Raw genomic sequence first — 22580 nt, 5'->3', positions numbered from 1 at the left:
TAGTCTTGTAAATCTAAACCTCAGTGGCAGTCCTCTGCTTTAGTGCATCTGAGACACTTCTAAACTCAGATCTGTTGCATGTCACCAGGGAATGTGCTCCAGTTGTTGCGTTTTTAACATCACACGGCTGCCTAAGAAACTGTAGGCTCTGCTGCCAATTTTAATGAACCACTGTTAGAAAGGATAAGAAATGTGCCATCCTTTTTGCTTGCCCATTAGGCACGATTGCAGCATATGCCTCGCCTGCATGTGAAACCTCAAACACTCTGAGTGCATGCTTCTTTAACATCAAGGGATATGAAGCCAAAGGGAACCGAGGCCATATACATGGCCGCTGAAATAAAGCATGCTATATGAAGTTAGTTCTTTAATCTGTGTCTGATCATGCCTCCTGGTCATCTCATCTACTTCTTCCCGCTGACCTACATATTCCTAGTTAGCAGTTAGTCTGTGTGGTTGGTTAAAGATAGATATCATTTAAAAATCATCTTAAAGTAACATGTATAATGGGTTCAGGGAACCTTGAATTCTGTGAAAGCGTCTGTGTGGTTGATTGCATGTTAAATGGGCATCGAACGGGCCCATCTGTCCGTTGCCTGAATCTAGTCAGCAGTTTCACCTAATTATAACGCTACGCCTCAGTCGTGTTTTGGACATCGTGAAGATAGTGATCGAGAGCAACCAAACACATCTGCACATCAAAGAATCTGAACGAAACAATGAGTGTTTGATTGCATATGCAAGCAAAGCAATATTTCTTTTGCCTTATTTCTTTCTGATTAAGAAACATTTGAGTTAACGCCAGAACGTTTCACTGTAAAATCCCCAAAGAAGATTACCATTTGTCCTTAATTATCTTGCTTTCTGTAATTACCTATATTTAAATCTCTAATCAGCTCGTTCTGAAAGATGTGCTGCGGCGCCTTCTGACATCTGCGCTCGAGGACAGAGTGGTACATTAGCAAACTGGACTGGGTTGAACACAGGGGCGATTCTAGGATCAGAGCTTTGAGGGTGCTGAGCACCCAGAGAGCTGCCCAGCCAGGCAAGATAAACTTTACTCGTCACGATGAGTCGTCTTCCCCGTGTCTGTCAGTCCCTGCATCCTTAAACGTCTCCAGTTGTCCCGAGTTCCCTGTGACTGTCTCCTTGGTGCATTTAAACCCCTGTTCCTCCCTGTCCTCATCGTCTGCTGTCTTCGTCTCTGTTATCAGTCATCATAATTTTACCATCTCTGAGTAAGTTTGTAAATTTCTTTATTAAATGATACGATTCTTAAATTCATCAAGTCTTTCTGTGCCTGTGTCCTCGTCACAAAACATGACATCACTGTTTTGTACATTTTAACACAATTTAATCCCCACATTTGTGAAAGAAAAGCAAAACACTTTTTTTAAAGTCTGTAACAAAACCATCAAATCTGATAAAGGTTATTTAAATGCTGCAAACAAAGAATGGATTGGAATAAAAAAAAATACATATGGTAACCTTAATTACTGTGGGAAAATGATGAATGATGATCATAGTGAGTAAGAAGTAAACTGATTGCATGAGATTCACTTTTAATGTGTATGTATAATACAATACAGATATATGAAAATAGACTCCAAAAATAGAGTCCTTGAAATGTACAAATGTACAAAATATTGATAGATAAAATTATAAAAACGAAGGCAACTTTGCCTATGGTACAATGTATGAAAAGATCTTTACTGAAGATACTAATATGGCTCTGCAGATTTTTTATTTTATTTTAACCTATGTCGCCTCACCTTGAGATTGGCAAATCACTTTTTGGTGATCAACTGTCTCAAGCAGTTTAACAGTTTCTGTTGTGCCTGTCGCTATTCCCAGTGTGTTTTTTTTACCTGGTTCTTCCTGACCTTGCACTTTCTCCTCACGTTCCCCTCTTCCCTCTCTCCCTCTTTGGACTGACAATCATACACAAATAGATTGTATTCAATCAGATGAAAAAATTACATTAATATGAAAAAAAAATACTATTAAGATCACTAATAAAAAAAAGTCCTCTCTCAGTCTACTTTCAACCAAAAGGCAAATAACCAAACCATATGAACATCTAATAAAAGATATAAATATTGAAATACTGATCAAGATCATTTGATTTTACAATATCGGCACATATGACAAAATAACCAGCTTCTCTCATTCCATTTCAAACAGGACAGTGGTAACAACAGCAGGCTACAGACAATTTCAAGTTTTAGATTTTAAATAGGCTGTATACATTTCAATGGGAGCAACGGGACGGTCAAATGTCGCTGATTTTACTACAGAGCAGGACGGATTGTAGGGTAGCAAACATCGTCGGAAAACATGTTTCCAACACTGCAGGTTACCTGGGTGTAATGTTTTTCAGCTAAAAAGAAACATGGTCTGACTCCTACCTAACTATATAAAGAGTAACTGCAGGTTAAATGCAGCTAACATGTCCTGTTTTAAGCCAGGCACTTACACACTTTTGTTGTTAAAATGTTATGTCTCAAACAAGTACAGTATGCTTTTTATATTTTTAGTAGTGTGTCACACAAACAGTAAATATTGTCAAAAAAAAGTAAGAAACCTTTGGGGGTGCTTTGATTCAAAAATGGCTAAAACCGCCCCTGGTTGAACATATGAGTGAAAGCTTTTATCTTCCTTTTATCCAGTGATTACATAACTATTTGCTCCCAAGTAATCTGTGATTAAATGCATCATATAGAGTGTGTGCGTGTATGCTTGTGTGTGCTCATCCATGGTTTTGATCATGTTAGGAGTATAATGAATCAGGCTGGTGAGTGCATGTGCCAGACCTAAAGCTAACTTTGTTGTTTTACATTTGCATGGGAGCAGGCTTCTTTCTCTATGTATGAAAAATCTGATAGAACACCATCATATTAGCACTTCTGTCAGCGTTGTCACCACAGGCTTCTATACAGTATGCAATTCTCTGCTGCTCACTTCGTCAAAGTCAAACTATACACTCATTTTTTCCTTTGCCTATTAGGATGTCAGAAATAGATTAGGAGTTGACAGATATATTTTATTCAAGCCAATATCAAACACAATAAGTGGTAATCCAAGAGACGGATAAGTGATGTTTGAATCAATATAAATGTACAATAAAATCTTGAAAAGAACAAAAATTCCAACCGTTTGCTGAAATGCATTTGTTTGTTTATGCTGTATAATCTTTAATATTTATGCTGAGGGCTTTTTGGTAAAGTGGTTAGCACTGTTGTCTCACTGCAAATCTAATGATTCAAATCTAATGGTTGGCTGGGGCCTTTCTGTATAGAGTCTGGATGTTCTCTGTGACACTCAGTATTAGACTGTGACACTAGACACTTCCACCTATTGTCCAAAGACATGCGTGTTAGTATAATGAGCGATTAAGCTAACTGGCTATCGATATGTATGCAAGGCAAATAAAATGCTAAAGTGCATTATGGTTATATATGTGGAAAAATGAATGCGGCTTGTAGTGAGAGGTGAGGAAAACCAGAAAAAGTGTTATTCCATTTAATTATTCAGAAATATTCAGTCCAACTTCAAAACTAAGCTCAATGATTATCAAAGAAATAAATCACAGGATTCTATTTTTTCTATTTATTATTTTTTTTATTTTGATAATACCGGCTATTTCACCTTTGAAACATGCTCTGCATCAAATAGTACTCCTCAGGCAAAAGTTTAACAATTTAGCTGTGACATTACTTAAGATCACAGAGTGGTTGCTACAGACAGAGAACAGGCAGCTGCATTACAGACAAAGTGCTGCATTTTAAATACATTTTATCGAGAATTTATAAAATGCGGAGACACTAATGTCTTTTTAATAAATGTCCAAAACTTTCAGCAGCAGCAAAAGGTGTGGCGCCGTTACTGATTTGGCAGGCCACTTTAACAGATGCCACAGATATGCGCTGGGATTGTTCCCGACTTTTCCGCTTGCCCCTCTTCACCTGCAGTGAAATTATGTGTCACCCTCCCCACCCCTTTCATGCTCCACTTTCATGCAGCTCTTTGTAAAAATCTGTAACACTATTTATGTGAGAAAACAAAAACTTTTTATTATCTCTCCAAATGATTTTGAATTAAATGGATTAGCTATGTTAGATAAACATAATGTTGCTTCATTATAAATGTCACAGCGCATGAAGTGCTCTTTTTTTATTAAAAGATTCATTTAAATGTTCAGCTACAAATGGCCAGACTAATTTATATAATCGCTGTAAAGCTATACAGTATCTTACAGCTTTGAGAAAGGTGGAAAGTGGGTGTCAGTGAGCTGTTGCCAGCTAAGTAGGCACATTAGTTCCTGTTATTCACCTAGTAAATATACTTTTATAAGAAGAACCTTTGAGCTTTTTGCCATCCCTGTCTTTTTGTTGTGTCCACCCCCATGTCTTCATTTTTGTTGGCACTGCTGGTATTGAGTCTTACAAGTTTAACTCTCCCTGACAGAGACTGCACAAGTGTGATCTCACAAGTGTGCAGCATATTGACAGCATGGTTTCAAATTCCATCTCGGGTCCAAAGCAACCAGCTAGAACAGGACAGATATGGTCTAGTGAGCCAAAATCCCATCTAGATTTGGGGACAATTACCTCCAAAGTTCACTAAGGTAGGCTTTTATGTTTGCTTTTTTTTCTTTTGGAAAAGAGCACACACACACACACACACACACACACACACACACACACACACACACACACACACACACACACACACACACACACACACACACACACACATTAGGAAAATGTGCAGCAAAGTTTTATGCATAAAAGTATTGAACTGGGCTTTTGATGAAAGAGAGAAGGGAAAACATGTGAGATAAACTCAAAGTAGCAGCATCATAAACATGCAGCTCACGCCGTGCCTGCTTCTCACAAACTTCTATTTTATGTTGGTTTACGACAACAGTTTTCAAAACAGGAAAGTAGTTGGATATGTCAAATTATGTGTTTATACCAAAACACGACTGAGAGATGAATAGAGTGGTGCACAGCCTATGAAAGCTAAAAGCACCATGGATTCCTTTCAGCTGTCATTCACACTTAAGGACAGCTTTGTCTGTTATTGATTTTTTTTTCTTTTCTTTTTTTTTCTTTTCTTTTTTTTTTAAACGCTTTAGTGGCCAAAAGTAGTATTCTACCTGGATCGACAAGTAAAATTCATTTATTGCATCAACGGAAACTTCAGATTGAATTTGACTTACTTCAGAGTCACAGAGCTTCACATAACAGTGAGGAGAAAATGCAATTTTCCTCAGCTTATCCATCATTTATGACAATAAAAGTTTATATTTCTGTGCCTAAGTCATCCTAGAGTAGTGTTTCATGCCCGTGTAATTTAAGGTGCCAAATATGGTGTATGGCTTTTTCTTTCTTTGGGACATTAGCCAGCCATCTGATACCATCTTCATAATTCCTTAGCTCCTCAGTTTAATAATGTCCCTGTTTAAACAATATGACTGACAATGTTGAACTACACTGATACTTTAAATACCCCGTGCTTCTGTCAGCGAGAGCTTAAATGCAACCCAAGCTAAAAGACATGAGTCTTGGCTGAAAAGCCGAAAATACCAAAACTTTATGTGTAAAAACTATTTACTTCACTGGAACTATATCAGTATATCATCTCAAACTCTGTTTTCTTTGGTAGAGATGTACATTTTAAATGAAGCTGCATTTTTATTGTTTGAGCTAAAATAAATAAATAAATAAATAAAAACTATAGCAATTTAAATTTAAATATTGTAACAAAATTCCATATATAAAAATACACTCACTTACTGGCAGCTGGATACTAGCAACTTACTGTTAAAGGTGTTTACTTTTACTGTAAATTAAATTACAGCAGCTTTATTTGCTGTAAATTAAAGTTCCTGCAAATCCTTTTTTACAGTTGGTTACTGGCATCCAGCTTTCAGCAAGTTACTGTAAAATTTACAGGTTAATGTATTTGTGCTAATTAACTTTCCATACATCTATTTCCCTCGTGAACCTGTCCCAGTTGTCATTGGACAAGAGGCAGAGTACACCCTGGACAGGTCGCCAGCCTGTAGATTCAATCCATATGCATGCGCTTGATTGAATCCCAATGTAGTGGACGTTATCTGCAGCTGTTACTTTGTTAAAAAATAGGACATTGCTGCTTAGTAAAGAAACAAAAAAGCCTTAAGGAATCGCCTAATAGAAAGTGAGTGGTGCATTTCAGCTTATTTTGTGTTGTAGAGTTTGGATGCTGTGGCTCGGAGCCTTGTGCATTACTCTGGAGAAACGAGTTTGTGTTGAACTGTTGATGGTGCACCTCATTACTGTAGCTTGGTGCCTCTCTAAGGACTGATTAAGGATTAAGCACATTTGAGAGTGCCAGCACGTACATATTGCATCTTCTTGTTTCATTATCTATACACAGCTCCTTTATCTGCAGCTTACTGTATATGCATGCAGGGCGTCAGTGTGCCTGCCAGTGCCTGCATTGTGTTCCTCAGAGGAAATCCTACAATCTCTCTGTTCTGTCCTCCACTGATAAATCGATACTCATTTCATCTTTCCCAAATGTTAATAGATAGAATGGGAAAAACACAAATATTTTATGTGACTGCTGGCCAGACCAAAAAAAAAAAAAAACTAATAATGATGTCTGATGCTCTCTGCAGAAGAGGAAATAAAATACTGCATGCATGCAGAAAACAATTACATACAGTATGCATTATGGTAATTTTTTTCCAAAAAAATTGCCCAAATATTTCTTGGGCAAAAAAACTAATATAATCATGTGATGATAACTGCTGGTGTGTGTTGTTGCAGGAAGACAACCAGATGAAAACTCACATTCGGACCAGTTTAAGTGTTTGACAGAAACTAAGACGCTGAGCTTTTGCTTGTGTGGGAGGACTTCCCCCCCCCCCCTAAACTTTCCTATAAGGTTGTGTGGCTCTGGCACAAAGATCACAGCAACAACTTTATAGGTAACAAAAACAAAAACCACAATTTGATAAGTATTTTTGTTTTTAATAAAAAAAAAAGCCTAGATTTTGGAATTTAGCAACACTTTTCCAACATTTTTTAAGTTTTATTTTACATTTTAGTTTATTAGTAATGGGAAAACCTCTTAAAATGGGTAGTAGTATGAAAGTACAAACTTCTGTGCAAAAAAGATGTATGTACACACCACTCACATGGAGCTCTTAGTCACTTTTACTGATTAAAGCCTCTGTTTGCATTTAAGCATTCGTTTCGGTTTTTGGCAAACAATTTTTTTGTTTTTTCTGTGGATCTGGTTTTATATTTCATTTATTAACTGGAAAATTAATTCTGGCTTGGTCATTTTTATGCCCAAAATGCTAACATTAGTTAACATAGTTACTTGTAGATTATTCATGTAAGTCTGATATGCAAGTAAAATGTCAAATTTCAAGTCTGGTGATATTGAATATACTTGACTGATACATTTAGTTTATACTAAACATATTTTCCTTAATGATTAATTATTGGAATAAATAAACCTCATTTTATGGTCTTTTGCAGATAGTGTTGTGCATTATGGGTGTAGATATAATTTATTGATTTCATCAGAATAATTTTCCTCATCCCTTTAAGTAAATCAGTATTTTTGAAAACTACTCTATTCACCATGAATAATCCACAGATCTGAGACTAAACCCCTCACTTTTTCAGTGAAAGGATTTTCAGATGTGTGGCATAATTAAGTGATTGTTACCTTTCTCGAAACCCAGTAAAGTAAAACTTTTACTCATTTACAAAAAAAAAAAAAATCTAGTGTGAATTCTCCAAGTTTTGAAAATTCTTCAGGCCTTCAGTTCCAGTATTTCTCTTTGTGGATCTTGGAGTCATTTCATTGGTTTGGTATACACTTTTATACACTGACGTCTGAGTGGACTCGAGAATTTTTCTCTAACTGATGTAATAGTCAAACACTTCACAGTTTATTAAATTAATGCTTCAAAATCAAATTATGTAGAAGAAGACGAGAGTCCAAGGCTCTGTAAAACATCTCATTACAAAACGCACGCACAGCATCTCTTATTTTCTACTTAGAGGGACTACAACAAGTATTTCTTAACTAACTCTCACTGATACCTAAAGGTTGCTGTGTAATTTTGTTCGCAGTGTAGAAAGTTAAAAAGTAAGCGAGCAAGGCAAAAAGAAATGCTGCTATCCTTGAGTTAATATCACTGTAGTCAGGTGGCATGTGAAGCCTTAATGCTGGTGATTTTACCACCCAACTATGTAAAATAACAATAAGCCCAAAACATTTTTTTTAATCTGAGTGAATCAGTCTTTAAAATAAATCTTTTAAATGTTGTTCTTATGCCAGCAACAGCGCACCAGAGTGCATGAGATATAGTGTAAAAAGAAATATTGAGAAACTTAAACATTTATATTAAATGTTATTTTTGTGATATGTAGAATATGGTGTGAGTTTTTCAGCTCTGCCTAAATTAACTTTCATTTTAATGGACTGTGGGAAATAAAAACTGCACAGACGCACACAATACACAGTCACATCTGATATCTTTCGCTGGCTTGCCAGCCTCTTATAATGCCTCTGATGCTCCCCGGCACCTAACAGTGACCATGGATACCAGCGCATCTGTGCAACACAGTTGTTCGCCGTAATCTGCAAAACAATATTCTCATCTCTCAGTCTAGCAACTTGATATTGTTTTGGTCTCATCTTTGCAGCAAAGTTGTTTTTAGGAAAACTAAAAAGTTATGATAAGTTCATTGTAGCCTTCCTGCTCTGAACAAAAGAGCAAACACGCACAGTTAGTAACGAGCTGGTGAACATGATGGAGCATTTGGCAGCCAAAAAGACAAATATTTCATTCCAGTTTTGATAAAAACCACGAGCAGAACAGAATGGAGAGTTAGCTTCATCATGTGTCAGATAGCATGACTTGAAATGAATGTTAATGTTGTTCGGTATGTGGTGAATGTGTAAATAAGCAATTGTTTCCATGGCAAAAATATGTCAGTGTTCATTTACAGCTTGCTGTGCCAAAGTCAAGACATCGTAAATTAATCCATGCAGTTTAATTAAATGTTTGGCTGATGTCATAGCTAAGGGCATGCTGATAAGAGCCTTGAGACCAATTTGTGGTGTTAGGCTATATAAATAAATTTCCTTGACATGACTTAGCACTGTGCCTTTCATTTCATGTACATAATATTCATTAAAGCAGTCATTATTGCAGCACTTTGCTTTGTGATATAAGGGGGATTCTACATGAGGTGTAGGAGCTCTGCTATCACAGACACTCTCTGATTCATGATTCCAAATGACCGACAAATGTTTTCCTACCCCGTTTGTTACGGTCTGGCCCACTTTGATTGCCTCAGTGATGAGAATGACAAAATAACAAGAGAATTTTGATCAAAGACTCGGTTCAGCCTTTTCGAGCATCTGAATGTCGAGGCGGTGACGTGTGTAAAAATGCCGCTCTGCCTCTCTGTCTTCCTCAGGTGAGCACCTGCGTGTCTGTCCTAAGGGATACACCTGCTGCACGTCAGAGATGGAGGACAAACTTAACCAGCAGAGCAAAGTGGAGTTTGAGAAATTGGTTGAGGAGAGCAGCCACAAAATGAGAACAACATTTGTCTCCAGGCATAAAAAGTTTGATGGTAAGTTCCAGTAGATTGATTTGTTTTATCTATTTAACATGCAGAGACTGTGATTCATAGAAATTTATATCCCAGACACCACCTCTCCAAGCTGAATGTACTGAGACAAGCACTGTCAAACTTGTAACTACAGACTTCTGATGTCATGATTAATTATTACTTTGACTGTTATTAATAAGAAATGAGCTTATCTGGTTTAAAGATGGTTATTCTGGAGCCTTGCTATTACACTTGACTTCTTCACTACAGTTCTGCATTATTTGGATTTTCTTTATCTTCAGGGCTTTCTAGCTCACTATGATGTTGTTCTTCCTTATGCACATACACTGTGAACTACTGACATTTTGACAGTAAAAGATGGCACTAATGTGGCTTTTAAAAATATTTTCATTCTAATGAGCCTGTCTGTATAAGCAGGGGTTAAAGTGGGATTTTGCAGGTGAGAGAATACTAAGTTCTGGTGAAGCAGTGCAGTCTGGAGAAATGACTCACTCTGCAATAAATCATATAATAATATATATATGAGCTCCAGTACATGTGCTTTGTTTTTAAACCGGCTGTGATCAGCTGACCTGGTCTGATGCTGCTTTTGAGGTTTCCTACTCATTCTGATTTTAGCCATCTACATTCTACAATATACAAGCAGATGTTATATGAGCCATCAAGGCAGATGTCTGATTGCTAGCCACTATGAAGCTGGTATAAATGTGGAATTTGGCAAGTGTTACCAAAGAATATCATCAGCTAAATGCAAACTGACTCCTAGCCGAGTCCTGTTACTCAGCAGCGATCTTTTGCTTTATTTGGATGGTTATTTTAAAGCAGTGTCTGAATTAACCTTGATTTTCATAGTCAAGAAGAAATAAAAACTGTATGCAAAGAATCTCTGGTCTGATCTTATAAGTATAGACCATGGTAATGAACATGTGTAACCGACCCAGAGTATGGGCCGGTAAAACAGATTAAATGTTCCTGCAAAACAGGGAAATGATGAGACAGAGACGACTGGTGAAGTTTCTCTTTGCCTCGCTTCTGCCATATTTATTTATACAATCACATGTATTTTTAACTTGCAGCATCACCATTCTCTATATACAACAGAAATAACAATAAAACCGTCTGTACGTTCAAGCTGCAATACCACGATCTTTTCATGGGAAACAAGAGTACTTCACGTGTAGTGACCTTCAAATCATTTACTCGGCTATTCTCTCTGAATGACAATTCAAAACAATATGAAATGCATGTTCAAATACATTTTTACCTCGATTTAACTCTTAACCCAAATACCTATGTATTCTGATTGTTTTAACCAACATACCAGTGCTTGGTCTTAAACCAATTTAGCTTAGTAGCTCACAAATACATGAAAGAGTCATGTGTATGCTGGCAGGCTTAGCTTTAACATTCTCAAAATCACTTTTCAGAACCAGTAAACAGTCGTTCTTCACTGCCAACAGCAGATTAACATTCATATTCACAAAATCAGGACACGACAAGGAGCTCATTCAGCTAAAACGACCTGAAATAAGTGGAGAAAGGAAACCAAAATGGCGCCCGCGGCTGGCTAGGCTTTGGCATTTTTTTCCAGTCCTTCTACTTCATAAAACGTAACAAATAACAGGGTTTACCCGCTGATTTATACCCTCACATTTAGCTGTGTTTCTTATCAATATTTTACAACCGTTTTAATATAGTTTTACCGGTTACAAACCTGCAAAACAGGGAAATGATGAGACAGAGACGACTGGTGAAGTTTCTCTTTGCCTCGCTTCTGCCATATTGGAGAGGAGGACCTATGACCTCGCTATTCTGTCTCACTGAACAATGCGCCACCCGGAGGCTGGGGGGTGCAACTACCTCATTAAACATAGTTCACTTCGGTGACAAATCTCTCTTTCTTTTAAGTACTACTTCTGATGGGATCACACATTAGTGTGTCACACATGGATACCACAGTTTGCCCTGCACCAGTTCTGCATAACTGTAAACTGTAAAAGAACACTGCAAACAGCCCAGTTTACCCAGTTTATTCTGCACATACTGTCCAATACGGCATTTGAATAACATTAAATCTATGATTTAATCTGCTTTCAAAGATATTTCCCAATATGAAATAAAGATCTAGATTTCTATTACTGTCCAGTAGCTGTAGTACTGCAGTATATTGATAACGTATGGTAGCACTAAAATGTTTGCATTTTTTACTGATATTGACATTAAACTTGTTGCAACCTCATACTAATAACATAATGTTGTTTGATGCTTTAACATATTTAGATAGTATTACTGTATCATAATACTGATATATCATAATGGCCTGTATGTAATTGAATGTTAAAAGATTATTAAGGCAAGCTTCAAGTAATTTGTTCCTACAATTGAAATCCTAGAACCATGTCATGAATCAAACACAGGTGTTATGGTTGTTTTATATTACAGCACTGAGATGTAAACAGTTTATACGTGTCTATACAGGCTGAATGATGACCCAAATCTTCAAATTATAGTTCACAAAAGATTTGTTGATGAGCAAATACAAGAGTCAGAGCCTTCGTAAGCGTGCTCTGTCGCCACCATAAAACCTACGGAGGGAAACGGCAGCCTAAAAATGAGCATAACTTAAAATCCTGACCATATCGCCTCTGTCAGTGCGCCCCAGGGTGGCTGTGGCTACAATGTAGCTCGCCATCACCAGTGTGTGAATGTGTGTGTGAATGGGTGGATGACTGGATGTGTAAAGCGCTTTGGGGTCCTTAGGGACTAGTAAAGCGCTATACAAATACAAGCCATTTAGCATTTATATGACAGCTCAGCTTAGCTGTCTTTGATAATAAAGCTGTTTCTCTGAAAATTAATTGAGATTCACCTTATTAATGACATTCAGCTTTCAACAATATTTTAATTAATGCAATGATAATGTTTGGTTAAATGTTGATGGCAATAATATTCAACGTAATGTAAGATAGTAAAACAAATATTGCTAATGTACAGTTTCCCTTAAATGTTAATTATTGGGACATATAATGGATGTGGAGTGTAACCTTTTCTCATTGAAAAACAAATTTGAAAGTGCTTCTAATATAACTAGATAACTTCATCATATACAGATCCACTGTCTGATTCAATTAATTTTTTTAACCTTTAAATATTTATTTTATTAAACGTCACTTGCAGAGCAGTCCTTACCTTTAAATATGATCTGTCAGCTTCTGCTGTTATATTTATTTCCTCTATCTTTCTCTATCTCTGAGAGTAAAATTATCCCATGTCAGTGTTTTTTTTTCTCCCTGGAAAACAGAGCCTTTGTACCTTAAGCTAGCAGACAGATTGTGCACCAAGATGCACAAAAACAGTTTGTGTGTTCACTGATATTTGTTGAGCTGTTTCAAATCCTGTATCTGAGATAACCTGCCACTTAAAGAAAAAGTTGCACAGTTATGCTCTCTCCTCTTAAGTAGAGGTAGATAGATGCTGATATACGGCAACAGAAACTTTATTGACATCGACAGCATGAGTGCATGACACGGATAAGAAGGAAAAGAGGAGGCATGCAGCTGGAGTCATGACTTTACTGTCTCTGTGACAACAGTTGAAAGCACTGCCAGACTGTATCAAATAAAAAATGAACTTGCCTGATAGTATTTAGTGTTAAACTGCCTATTTAATTACTCATTAATCGAAGGTGTCAGAACGTTGTTCCAGGTTGTTCAGGCCCACTTTAATCCCTGTATAACTGCTAGAGCTCACAGGGCTTTAAACCAAGGCTCCATGGTGTTTAATGCCATTTACACTTGTGTTTCTGCTTGTGCCATCCAAGGCTTGCTTTTTTACACTAACTAAAGATATCATGTATTCTTTTGAACTAGTCAGATGGAAAAAACAAATTGTAGGTGCACTGTTTTTTCCATAACTAATAATAGTAATCTGTTGCTTGAGTCTGGTTGTAGCTGAATGCTGCTAATGTAATTGACCAAGCATTACCTACATTTAGGTCCATACGTTTTTGCAGAGTAACACAAATCAAAGAATAAATGCACTGACCAGCTCAGCAACACCAAAAGACTTGAATGACCACAGAAGACAACTAAGGTGGATGATCGCAGAATTATTTCCTTGTTTAAGAAAAAAAAACTTTACAACCTCTATTCAAGTCAGGAACATTCCCGAGGAGGTGCAGAGGGTTTACACACAAGAATAGGCGGGTCAGACTAGACTTTGTCAGGAAACGTCTGATATAGCTGGTAAAATTATGGATAGGGAGAGACTTATGATCTGAAGCATACTACATTATCTGTCAAACATGGTGGAGACAGTGTTATGACATGGGCATGTATACTGCCAGTGGAACCAGGTGATTAGTGTTTATTGCTAATAGAAGTAGCAGGATTACTTGTGTAAAAAATATACAGAGCTTTACTCGCTGCTAAGATTCAGCCAATTGCAGCAAAACTGAGTGGACAGCATTTCATGGTGCAAATGGATAATGACCCAAATGACCCAAAGCAAACTGCATAAACAACACTGTCTTTCTCAAGGCAGTGAAATGGGATAGTCGGCCAAGCCAGTTAGCTGATCTTAACTCAACAGACGATGCTTTTCAGTTACTAAAGACCAAACTGAATGCAGAGAGGCCCACAAACCAGCAGCAACTGAAGGCAGCTGCAGTAAAGGCCTAACAGAGCATCTGAAGAGAGGAAACCATGGGTGTCCAAGGGCTCTAGACTTTAGGGATTAAATGACTGAAAAGGATTTTTATCCAAGTATTAAAACAATTCTTAGACTGTATTTAAAATTCCATTAGCTCGGGTACTCAAAAACCAGCAGGATTAACTTTCTCCACTGTTGTTAGCACTTGTACAAGTAAAATGTGGTAGTTGCTGGTGTGTTATTGGTCCCATCAGCCTCTGTAAGTGGATGGCTGTGTAAAGAAGGGACTGTGACAAACAGTTTTTTACCCAGAGATGAACCTCTTTAGCTTTGGGGGGTGAAGTGAACAGCCGACCACGCATTCCTCACTGCAGATTAGAAGCTCACTGCCTCGAGTGCCTGCCGTTTTTAGCATTGTATAAGTATGAGGCGATCCAATTGTGAACAATTGAAAAACTATGCTGGCTTTCTGGAAAAAAAAGAAAAGCTATTGTGTACACTCCGTCTTAGTCTGTATAAACATCCTTGAATATAAATATTTTTAAATGAAATGACTGCTTAATTTAACTTTATATTATTCTACTATATAAACAAAAATTAGTTTAAAATAAATTTGTTTATGCAGGTTGAAGAGGAAATGAAGGACCTTCGGTACAAAATATAGACACTAATGAATCTTGAGTTAGGGCATTTTTGTCATCCTTGGCTGAATACATGTCTAAAATCCTCCCTGTGTGATACGAACTGAAAACTGTGTAGTGAGTATAGTTGGAAGAAGCGAGAAATCGGTGTTCTACTAGCTAAAAACATCAATGGTAGTTTCTTTCAAATTTGTTACTGCCAAATGTTAAATGAGCCATCTGACAGGTTGGCAGTCAACTGAGGACAATACCTGCATGTCCTTGGAACAACAGCACAGTAGAAATTCAGTTTTTATTGTTTTAACTGGTAAAATCAGCTTATTTGTATAATTGTTAGACAAAGACTGAAGGCCTGATAAGAGATTGTTTTCAATGCCTAAATGCATAATTTAGATAAAGGACACTACTCATGTGTATAAATTAGTTGTCTGGTGGTGTCTTTTTTCTGCAAGTGCTCATTTAGGATAAACCTTCACTCTTTACCGTTGCATATTGACAAGATCTCAGACTGTTATACTATGTCGTTTTCTTTGAATCACACACTTACATCAGTTCTAGAGAGCACAAATATATGAAAATGAATTCCCACATTAAAAAGATCTTGTAATTCACAGTTTTGTTGGCTCATATTGAAGCTTTTTTGAAAATGTATGTAATTTCTGACCCCGCAGTCTTGGTTTTGATTAAATAATATAAATGTGCAGCAGAGTTCTTCTTCTGTAAAAGCTTAATAGGTAGCCACAGGTTATGAAATTGTTGCTAGGTTGTTTTAAATGTTCAGTAGAATAGTTTGAAGGCAGGGGCGTATTTCTACATTAATAGCACCATTTCAGTGACGTTGCCTCTAGAGCAGTGTCCATATTGTATATCTGTGCGTTTATGTGGTAACACTGGGGACACAAATCACTCGTGCAATTCCACCTTCTACACATGCCCGTATCACCGGGCCACTCAACATCGCATCCCTTCTCCTTGCGTTAAGCTCCATCCACCTCGTGGGGTTTGAATCATCCCTCATCAATTTTACATGCCCTCATTTCTGTCCTCAGTTATTTATAGGGCCCTATTATGAAAACCTTAACTTACTTTTTGATTACTGACTGCTTCCCTTGGAGGCCTGTGGGTTTTGATGCATTATTGAGCAATCCTACTGCCATGAATGACTGTTGCACACTAGAATTTAGGCTTGGGTGTTCTGCAAGTCCAATAATCCGGCTGAGGACCCTCTTACCCCATCTCTCAGTATGCCATATATTCTCCCAGAGAGATTTGAAGTTCAGTAATATTCCAGTCCAAGACAAAGAACAGGCTGTAAGAAAGGAACCTCACAACCAGCTTTGTAGTGCATAATGCAAATCTCCATTTTTTTCCCCACACAAAAATTTATTAGTGTTCTCTGTTTAGCCTAGTACGTGCCCTAAGGTAACTTGAATTAGACACACAAAATGTGATAAATATTTGCAGTATTTATATGTGAGCGCAAAAGCTGGAGAGACACTGAAATACGGAGAAAGAGACTCTGTGTATGAAATAGGCAAAGAGGGAGAGAATTGCATCGCATCTGTTAAAGATTAATTGCTGAGGATGAACCATGATAAAAGGTGCCTCATGCTCAGTCAAGTGATTTGAGATTGAAAGTGCTCCACAGACTCACTCTCTCTCTCTCTCTCTCTCTCTCACACACACACACACACACACACACACACACACACACACACACACACACACACACACACACACACACAAAGAAAGAGAGGGAAAGTGATCCAAAACAAAATAGCAGATATAGAGGATAGCTGGCCAGTACCTTTGGTATCCCACAGGCCAACCTCTAGAATGTAAGACAGGTACTGAGGAACCAGTTGAACATTAGGAATAAGATCCAAGCCATCAATACATTTGTCCTACCTGTCATCAGATACCCAGCTGGAATAATAAGCTGACCATAGGAGGAGACAGATACCACAGGTGCTAAGACATGAAAACTCCACAAAACAGGCTCTGCAACAAAAGTCCAGAACCCTCAGGCTCTACGAGCAATGGAAAGCAGGATGGCGAGTATGAATGAGTGTCAGAGCCACAATCCAGGATGAAACACGGAACATCCATGAATACATCAGGTAGATGGCACCTCGAGATGAGGCATTCCAAGATTTGCTCAGGCAGCTGAAGACAGACAGTGGATGATGAACTGAAGGAAGAACTCATAAAAGAACTCATATCATCAACACATACAGGGGACCACTGTGATACGTGGAAATCCCAAAAGACAGCAACATCAGGAATGAGGAGCACAAGAAAATAGAGACCCCCAAACCAAAAGATTGACCCCAACAGATTCCAGGCAGCTTCTCTGCAGAACACTGCAGGCCTGGGAACATTGAAGATACTGTGCAGACCCCTCAAACTCCCAGCCCTTTGGTAGAGGATCCAGGTTTCAGGAACACACACACACACACACCCTCTAGAGCACTGCCCACATAGTATACTTGTGGGACACAAATCACTTGTCTGTATAAAGCTATTTTGTGAAGCTGTGTTTACTTTGCCTGAAGAGATTCATGTAAAATTGGAAGATGTAACAATGTGACAATGAAACTGATTTGGAATCTGTGAATTTGATTATTGTGACACTGAGAATGAGATCAGTGTAGTGTGGTGTGACTTACCAACAGATTTACCTGATTTAATTCTGTATGTATTTGTAATTATGCTTTGTTTTTTTTAATTTATTTATTTATAAGTGTCAATTACCAAATGCCAAATAGAATATACAACCTAAACCCCAACTCCCTAACTTTAAATGACCTCTTACCCTGGGTAAACACAGTATTTATTTATTTATTTTTAAATATTTCTTTATGCAAAGTAATCACAAAGTAAATAATCATTTTACCTGACATGCATCAAAAATATATTTATTTTCTTTGTTAAGGTTAGATCCAGGTTGTTTCAACTATCTCTGTGACTCACAACACTTCAGAGGGTCAACGGCATGATAAGAATTTAATCTCAAATTTTCATATCAGCAGCTGTAAGTTCCTGGCTTCATAAGAATTTAATCTGTCATTTTGTTCCTGTTCTTTGCTTGGAGCTACAGTATTTCAACTTTCATATGGTATAATTGCAAAGCATGCTACCGCTTTATCGCTGAAAGATTACATTAACTCAGATTTCTTGTTCTCCTTTTTATACATGTGTAATTGAGCATTATGTCAAAATAATGATTGGTAGTCCTGTAGGAGGTTAAAAGGCAGAACTGGAGAGAAGTTTGAGATATCTGTCTCTACCTTTCTGTTTACTATTTGCTCTAGTTGTATGGTAGATGCTCATTAAATTCAGTTTGGTTGATACGTTTCTGTTCTCTCACAAGACCTGAGCAAGAGATTAGAGTGTGTGGTTGGTTGACTACAGTCTGCATTGAGCAGTGCCCTGGTTGACTGAGTTCTTTGATCCTGCCTCAGTAGATCTCTGCTCAACACTGAGAGGTGTTGTGTCCCTCATTCTCTTCAACAATCACTTTTTCACACCCAACTTAAACCAAGACTGACTTGAACACAGCACCCTATTCTCTCTAATCTGTCATCTTTACCAATTCACAGGCTTCTGCTAGACTGTGTAAGCTGGCAGATAGGAAGAAAGCACAACTGGACTTTTTGAATTTGAGAGATTTTGTCTTTATTCTCTTTATTTTATTTACACATGAAGTTGCTCAGATATAACATCAATTTCAAAAATCCGTCATTTTGAACAGGCAGATGAGCTGAACAGCTGACAGTTTTTCTAGGCTACTTGAGTTAAATTTTGATAGCTTTTACACGACTTCTTTAGTGCATTGGAGTTGTTCGTGGATCACAGAACACACGCAGGGATGAATGAGGTGGGAGACAATAGAATGTGTTCCTTGTAGTCAGCACAGAAGCCTTGCATATGATGTTGTGGCCCCCCGTGAAACACTGAGTAGAAAAACAAGCTGTGATGGGAAACTTGTTATGTGACGTGCGTGCAGGCAGGAGAAGGACCCAAAGTGCAGACTCCGGAAACAGGAAGTAACTCAAAACACAGCTTTAATGCTGAACCCAAAAGGGTAACAAAACTAGGAATACAAAATACACTTACGCAGACAGAACACACAGCTAGATAAGGGTAGATCACGACATGGACACAGAGAAACACATGGCTTAAATACACAGAGGGAGCAATCAGGGAATGGGTAACAGGAGGGAAACACAGCTGGGGCAAATCAGGCCTAACGAGACAAGGAGGGGCAAAACCAGATAAGACATAAGACATAACTCTAACAAAGGAACCACAGAATAGAAATGATAAATAATACAATAAACTCAAAACCCTGGGTCAACAACCCAGGCATCCTAACAAAACTAGAGGATGAGTCACTGCACTTCAAAATAAGAGTGAAAGATGGAGGCCTGTGAACCAACATATAGTAACTTTTTGTTTTAATAGTAATGTCTCACACACAAATCCACCTTCAATTAAGTTTTTGAATGCATGTTGGGATGCATTAAAATTTAAATTGGGTCCAGTCAAGAAATGGATTGAAAGCTTGAGATACAAATGGTTGGGTTTCAAATGAACAAATAGCACACTCTATTTATCCTTTAAATAAGATTTTATGTCAACAACTTTTTGTGTATTTACTGCATTGCTATGACACTGGGGGATTTGTTCAATGAGAATGGCACTGTGGTGTATCCTGCACTTCTTCACAGTGTCTTCTCTTTGCATCTCCCTCTTAAAGAAAGCCTTTCAACAAAGGATACTTGGGGTCCTCAGTGCTATTAATTCCTCTTTAAAGAATGTGCCTTTTTAATCTGTATGCATTTAATTTAATATTTGTAGCACTTTGGTCAACATTGTTGGATGTAAAGTGCGTTATAAATAAAGATGCTATGCTATGCTATGCTATGCTAATGCACAATGTTAACAGCAAAGTATTTTTCAGGAGGTTCATCAGTTTCCAGTGCATAGTTCCCCCTCTATAGAGAAAAATCCCCCACAGTGCTACTCCTGTTCTGAGCTGAATTTAACGCCATTGTATCCTAACCATAGGTTTGATACCATTCATGGATTTATAAAACCTCTGCTAACTTTCCCAGACATCACAAACTTAGATTCTTTTACATTTATTATTTATGTTTGTCATTCATTGAAGTACTTAGCAAGTGAAACTTTGAAAATGCCCACCGTTCATTGCTGACATCAAATAGTTACATCAAAACAGGATCTCAAAGGTCCTCATTATGCTATCCCCCCACTTCAGCTCTGAAGTTATGAACTAGAATTCTAATCCGCAGTTTTGTCATTAAAAGCATCATTTTTTTTAAAATATGATGCTTTTTAAAAAATTTTTTTACCTAAATATCCTTAATATCCACAGCTTGACAAGCTATAATCTCCTGTGTTGCTTCTGTAATTTTAAGTGATAGCATGAACACATGTAATTACATAGGCTCCATTGTTGCAAACTGAGTATTTGAGTTTGTGGACTGATTTGTAATTCCCATTATGCTTTGTGCATAATATAACATCCGGCATTATTAATTTAAACACTGAATGAATTTAAAAAGGAGGTTATACTTCATGCACACTGCAAAATTCTGGTAAGAGTTTGCACTTTGATCTTGCACCAGATTTTCACACTAAACGCTGGCTGAGTTTGGCTAACTGTGTGTTCATTTAACAGACATAAGCGTGTGAACTCTCTGTACGCTCTTACTAAAGAAATTTACAGAAAATACATTCACATATCATTTGATATATAATTGCACATCTTGCAGATATTTTTAAAATAAAAAGAATTTGCAATTTGTAATAGATAACAGATAAAAATGTAATAATTATTTTAAATTATTTTGAATATATAATTTGTTTACAGATGACATGGCAGATGACTAGGCTTAAAGTAAACTTTTTACAGGGGTTGCTATATGCACTGTAAACAGGAGTTAATCCACAATAATGATGCTTTGTAATTTAGTGTCAAATGAAATGTCAATTACAAGATTCAATTCTATTGTATTTATATAACACTAAATCACAACAGTCGTCTTAATGCATTTTATAAGGTTAGAGCCCAAAATAATACAGAGAAAATTAAATAATAAAATATAGATGTATTATAGCTTTACTTAGTGAACATATTGGCACCTCACACCCTGGATTAACATAAAAGCTGATCCAAAGAAAACTTTTTTGGATTAAAATGGACAAATCAATGACACCATGTCTGTACTCCGAGCGCGACATCTCCTAGTAGAGCACACACTAAACAGAACATAAAAAAATGCAGGGGACACAAAGGACACTCCAGGACTTGGTAAGCATCGGATGGTACAAGACCTTCATTACACCGGAGATGACACTAAATTACACAGAGCAGAACGCTGGTGAGGACAGGCCATACATTGATTTAACCCCAAAGTTGAAACCCCTGTTTTCATCGCATGCCCACTTCTAATGAAATCTAAAACCGTGAGGGCACACGGTTCCTGGAAGTATTCATAAATAAATAACCTCTGTTTTGGTGTCCCTGTGTTATCCTACGTGAATGTCAGGAAGACGGTAAATCTCCGAGGACTGAGTGAATGGGGTCTGTCCAGCAGTGCTTTAGCTGGGAGTTGGTGGCAGCCTCCATCATCTGGCACAGGCTGCAGCCCTGTGTCACTTTTGCACTTCAGGATGGATGGCTCTGTACGGTCTGGACACTGTTAAGTCTCTCCCACTGGTGAGCTTCAAGGAGAGGCTATGAGAGGAATGCCTTTCCCACAAGCTGCTGTAGCAAAAAAGAGGAGGAAATCCATAGGTGTGGTGCAATGTGATTCTTCTCTTCAATATATTTATTAAATTTAAACTTTGTGTCACATATTGAAACACATACGCTGTGAAAACTCACTTACGAAAAATCCTATCCTAAGGATATTGAGTTTGCTCAGACTACAGCTGAGATCATGCCGTCTGCAGCGACAGATGAAAAATGTTACCCCCCTCCTGCAAAGTTGCTGATATGCTTCCCTCATAGATTCCTATGGTTTCACCTCCTTTTGATTTCCATGCATCATTTAAATTCTAGTGAATATGGGGACTCTGAGGTTGGTATAATTTTAGTTCAGCATCCACTTGAGATGTGACAGTGAGTAATTGGCATGTCATGCCATATGCATAGATTGCAGTAAGAGCAAGTTGACATCAGCAGAGCTAGAAAGAAAGGCTGATTTTTATTCTGCATTGCTGATTGAACCATTTTTTATTATCCTTATATACTTTTTATATTTGTCTATAATGTGTGATTGATGTGGTGGTGTAACAATATATTAATAATAATTGATATTATTATATATAATTGATAAAGAAAGGCTAGTAGCCAAAGCATTTGCTTCCACGCTGTTTTTATGTAGTTCAGAAATCATTTCACAATGGAAACTTTGTTATTTGTTATTATTTGTTAAATGTAAAAATGGCTTTTCCCAGTTTGTCTTATTCAGGTGTTTGAAGAGTAGAAAAATCTTTTTGCAGACTTTGACCTTAGAAGATGGAAAACGTTCCATTATCAGACGGTGAACCCCAACCTGTTTGAAATTGAATCTTTTGGCCTGTTTGCCTGAAGTGC

General features: G+C 37.5%; 1 protein-coding gene across 1 annotated transcript in view; it reads left to right on the top strand.

Moving 5' to 3' along the window:
* LOC308398003 (glypican-6-like) overlaps window positions 1-22580 on the top strand; it is a 192799-nt gene that overhangs the window by 28260 nt on the left and 141959 nt on the right. The window contains exon 3 of the mRNA XM_080884364.1: window positions 9501-9659. Within this exon, the coding sequence (XP_080740490.1) occupies window positions 9501-9659 (159 nt within the window). The remainder of the gene's footprint in view (window positions 1-9500; window positions 9660-22580) is intronic.

This window comes from Rhamphochromis sp. 'chilingali', assembly GCF_963969265.1.
Source record: "Rhamphochromis sp. 'chilingali' genome assembly, chromosome: 6".
In the NCBI taxonomy this organism is placed as follows: Eukaryota; Metazoa; Chordata; class Actinopteri; order Cichliformes; family Cichlidae; genus Rhamphochromis; species Rhamphochromis sp. 'chilingali'.
This window is presented reverse-complemented; position numbering and strand designations above follow the sequence as displayed.